The sequence below is a fragment of the Cynara cardunculus genome, assembly GCF_001531365.2.
Source record: "Cynara cardunculus var. scolymus isolate 2C chromosome LG 1, CcrdV1, whole genome shotgun sequence".
In the NCBI taxonomy this organism is placed as follows: Eukaryota; Viridiplantae; Streptophyta; class Magnoliopsida; order Asterales; family Asteraceae; genus Cynara; species Cynara cardunculus.
Genome location: NC_037528.1, coordinates 48488003 through 48492995, shown reverse-complemented (window position 1 = coordinate 48492995; position 4993 = coordinate 48488003). Strand labels below are relative to the sequence as shown.

General features: G+C 37.0%; 1 protein-coding gene across 1 annotated transcript; it reads left to right on the top strand.

Annotated features, from left to right (window-relative positions):
- The first annotated feature begins 570 nt into the window (after window positions 1-570).
- Window positions 571-4773, top strand: LOC112528635 (30S ribosomal protein S17-like). Its single transcript, XM_025139661.1, has 3 exons — window positions 571-836; window positions 3295-3448; window positions 4259-4773. The coding sequence occupies exons 1-2, from the start codon at window positions 675-677 to the stop codon at window positions 3445-3447; spliced, it is 315 nt and encodes a 104-aa protein (XP_024995429.1). The 5' UTR covers window positions 571-674; the 3' UTR covers window position 3448; window positions 4259-4773.
- The last annotated feature ends 220 nt before the right edge of the window (window positions 4774-4993 follow it).

Below are 4993 nucleotides of genomic sequence, written 5' to 3'. Positions count from 1 at the left end.
ATAATCATTGAGTTCTAACAAAATATTTAATTATTATCTTTATAAAATATTATATTATTAAACCAAAAATTACTTCATTATTAATCTTAAATTAAATTATAACAAAAAAGATTAAACTAAAGAAATTACACAAAAAATGAGAACTTTTAAATATTTAATTTGTACTAACATTGATACATTTTTTTCAAATTTACATTTCATTCAAAAATAAAATCAGTATTGTTTTCTTAAAAACACATAAAATCGTATTATAACATCGATAGAGACAAAAAATAAAATAAAACATTAAAATCGAGATGTATCTCGTTACATTACACAAATACCCTTTTGATCTATAATAAATTTGTAAACCAGAACTTCACGAAAATAATCTCTCTACCTATATAGCAGATGAAATATCTCCATTTATCATAATTTCCAATTCTACTGAATACGGGTTGGTTTTTATTTTATCATAAAGGTTTTCATATTCAAAAGTGAAAGGACTGAAATGGAATATATGTGAAACTTGAGGGTCAAATATGGTTTAGGGATGACATGTGCAAATGAATACCCAACACCGTCATTTGGCGTTCTTCTGAACGATAGCAATAGAACACTGGTTAGGGTTTTACGCTGATCCGAGCTTTGAGATATTGGCGGGCATCTGGTTAGGGTTTTAGAAGATTCATAAGATGAAGTCAGTGGTTGGAATGGTGGTGTCGAACAAAATGCAGAAATCGGTGGTGGTCGCCGTCGACAGGCTATTTCATAACAAACTCTACAATCGCTACGTCAAGCGCACCTCCAAGTTCATGGCACATGACGAACAAAATCAGTGCAATATTGGCGATCGGGTACGTTTTCTTCTTATTTCTTATGGATAAATCTTGTTCTGCAAATAGCCACTTATAGAATCCAAGTCCTCTTTGATACTGAAACTGTATTCAGAAAAGAAAAAAAGAAGTAAAAACCAGTCAAAAGGTGAAATTTGATGTTAATCGTTGCAAATTTTGATCAATCTGCTCCAATCCTGATAACATTCAACCTCAGAATTGGTACAATTATTTCTGTATTGGAATTTATATCAAATGTATAGTATAGCAACATACCATAAGCAGAAAATTGTATGTTTGAAACCTACATTTTGAAGCAGGAGCAGTGCTTGGTTTCATCTTTGATTGCAAAGTCCAAGTCTTTTCCCCAAACAGAGACTAAGGGCATGTTTGTTTGCCGTTAACGAGCTTAATGAGGATCGCAGCTAATTCGGTCAGCTATACATAATTGTCTGGTAGTGGCTTAATGATGTAGAAAGTGGCTTATTCAATAAGCTTCTTCATGGGAGTTTTATGCCTTAAGCGAAGTTTTTTTCCAAACCTTCCCCTCCCAACTAAAAGACGCCTCCAGACAGATTAATCCACCCGGACAGCTTTATCCATACAGGACTTAATGGAAAACCAACCAAACAACCCCTAAGTGTTATTTTGGAGTGATCCAATGGCTACCATGCACCCTGTTGTTGTTGGAATAGTTAATGCCTCAACTTTACTAGTGGCTAAGAAAGGTTTCACTAAAGAGGATACGAAAGGGACAGATAAACAGGAGGCAAGAAAAACCAAAGGTGTAGTACAGGAGGCTTAAGCAGTTAAGTGAGAAGAATACAAATAATCCTCCCCAAGTCCCCAACATAAATCATATCCAATGTTCATTATGTTCTCAATGCTTCCCGGAACTCAGAAGCAGGAGAATAATAAGTGTATAACACAGAAGCCTTAGCCGAGCACTCCTGTTCCTACAAGTACAATTATTTCTTTCATCAATAGTACCACACAACTGCAGTAGGGTAGCCTGGATTGGATATTTCTTTTTACCTTCTTGGTCTCAACTCTCAAACATGCAATGCTTAGATGAGTGAAGAGGAGTTAAGCAGAAAGAATGGAAATTTATACCTCTGAATTCTGATGCATAAGTACAGGAAATAGTATCGGTGGTCGTTTGACTCTTCATTGTTTCAATATAAATACCATTTTTGCTACGTGCCAGCCTCTCATAAGATTATATTGCATAAGAACACCATGCCAGAAGCAATTCTGTACTTGGAATTGAGATTTAGGAGTTGCATGACTAAGGGGATGTTTGGTTGGTTTTCCATTAAGTCTTGTATGGATAAAGTTGTTTGTGGATTAATCTGTCTGTATAGATTGGTAAGGTTTTTGTTCGGGAGGATTCTTTCATAGATGGAAGGAGCGTGTTTTTAATTGGGAGGGGTAGGTGGAGAGGACTTGATTTTCAGCATAAATCTGTCTGTTTATCATTGAGCTACTACCAAACAGTCTTGTATAGCTGACCGAATAAGCTGTGAGTCTATTCAGCTCATTAAGCTGCTAACAAGTAGGCCCTAACCTAAATGTCTTTGTGCGGACAGAGTTGAGGCTTGCTTGACGCATGAGATAGGATTCCATGCAAAGAGGGAGATACAAAATCCTTTCTGGTCCAGGGTCTATCTGATAGAGTCTGAAGAAAGCCAGTGAGGGTATAACTTGATTAAGAATTTACCTGTAATGCGGACCTTTGCGTCTTGTATAAACGATGGGGTTTCATTTAAAACAGCCATGTTTTCTTTTGATCACCTCCACCTTTGCTTTGTCTTCGTCCTGCAATATTGAATATAAACCAGGAAGATTGACTTTTAATGGGACATTACCACACAAGAATCATGCCAAAAGGATATTCTTTTATCTTTCCTCACTTGAGGTTTTACTAATGGCCATCAGAGGATGAGAAGATCCAAGATATATATTCATATATCCTAGAAAGGTAGTAGACTCTGTGATGTCCTTCCAGAGCTAAAGCGTAAATGCTATAAGTAAGACCTAGCTGCTTAGAGTACCCGATCTCTAGGACTTGTATTATAATTAGCTAATCTTCTATCATAGGAGGTTCTTATTTATCTTCTTTATTTTATATCTATCCCACCTGATTCCCATCAATAAACCAGGACTCCACATGATTTCTGCTCTTTTTTATGTTTTCAACAGTGTGGAAGAATTTTAAGTGTTTTTTGACTCATTATATTATAGAAAACGAAACAGTTTCTTTCAATTTACCCATTGCGTTTTTTATTTCCTGTCGGTGTCTTTTGCCATATTGGTGGTAGTCAGGTGGTTTTTTTTTGGGGGGGGGGGGGGGGTGGAGGGGTATGAAATGAAAGAGAAAATGAGAACTATTCTTTAGGTAGCCTTGAAGTTGCATATATACCATATGATTATATTACATGGATAGCTCTGAACTGTCTGTATGAACTTCTTTTTCCAGGTTAGATTGGATCCCTCAAGGCCATTGAGCAAGCGGAAGAACTGGGTTGTTGCAGAGATTCTGAAGAAAGCACGAATATATGCGGTGCCATCAGCTGCAGCTCCTGCTGGTTCAGCGACCAAGACAGCAGTAGCAGAGTCATCTTCATCTTAAGGTTTGAAGAAGGAAACATATACATATATATACATATATATTGCACGTGAAGCTCTTGTTGTGCATGTGTTTGGTACGCGGGACAGGACTGGACAAAAAGTTGTTCGTTAGACTGGGATAGGACAACACCGAGTGGGACAAAAATGCATTTTTTTGTCTCAATAAATAGGTGGAACAAAATTGAGGGAGATGGACGATTGCTAAATTACTAAACTACCCAAACAATTCTTTCTCCCACCTACCCACTCTCCGCCGTCCAGTTCAGTCGCGTCTGCTTACCAAACACATCCTTACTGAAGGTTGAAACTTTTGTGGGCGTGTCTTGATCATACCCTATAGAGTTAAAATACGCAGGGAAGGGAATGTTCAAATGAGGATCTTAAATATTTTTGAGAACTGTGAGAATCGCTATATGCATTGATGCTATACACTATGAATTTGAGTGGGTATATGCACCAATTCATATATACTTGAATATATAATACGTACATTTTGGTGACTTTATATGCATCAATGCATATATGATTCTTACGGTTCGCAAAATATTTATGGTTCTCGTTACAATTTGGTCTATATAAGAACTAAACCAAACCTGGATGCATTTTACCTTCTTATTTACTAATCTTGGTTCATATTTTTTTTCCGCTCATACTTTTCTTGCTTTTTTTTTCTGGAGGGGGGGGGGGTGTTTATGATAACGTCTTTATCCTTTTGGATAGAGGTTAGTTTGCATGCATCCCGCCCCGAGGCCCTACTCTCAAAAAGTGGGACATACTGGTTTTGGTAACGACTTGTTCCTTTTCCATACCAGGTGAAGACTAAACTTAAGAATGTCATTCGACCAAGTTCCTGTCGCCTGCTTATTAGCTCAACCACGAAGAGAACCATAGAAATAGTTTTGTTTATCTTTGATTATATTTGCATCTTCTTCGTGGATCTCTTTCTAGATCGTAATTTTCATATAAACTTATTTTGTGCCTGAGTTTTTGGTATTTTTTGACTTGTAAGATTAGTGCACGTTCTTGTGCAAATTGGAATTCTTCATGTTTGATTCACGAAGGAGGCGCTTTGAGCAAAGGTTGTCGGTGCATTCTTGGGGATCAAAAAGGATTTCTATCTCACTTACTGGGTAAGATTCTCAGTCCTTTGCGATGTTCATCTGGTAGGGTAAGTTAAGTGACACCTGGTGGATGCTTACTTTGTAAGTGTTTGGTTAACGACTTTTAAGATGAAGATTTTGAAAGTATGTTGCACGGAATAAGAATCGAACCAAAATACGTTGTATTTTCATGCAATATGCTATTTCTTGTTCCTTGTGTTTTGGTATCAGATTAGTATCACAATGTAGCAAGAGATGGTGATCGAGAACCATGGCCCTAAAGAGCACAATATATTCACAAGGACAGTTGTGACTCTAAACCGAGCCCAAGGAGGAACATTTCTTCTTTTGGAAATTGTAGGCTTTGTGTGCTCTCGACTAATCCCATCTGGCACTTAATATAACAATTAAGAAAATCCTACGAGACTCTGAAGATAACAATTAAGA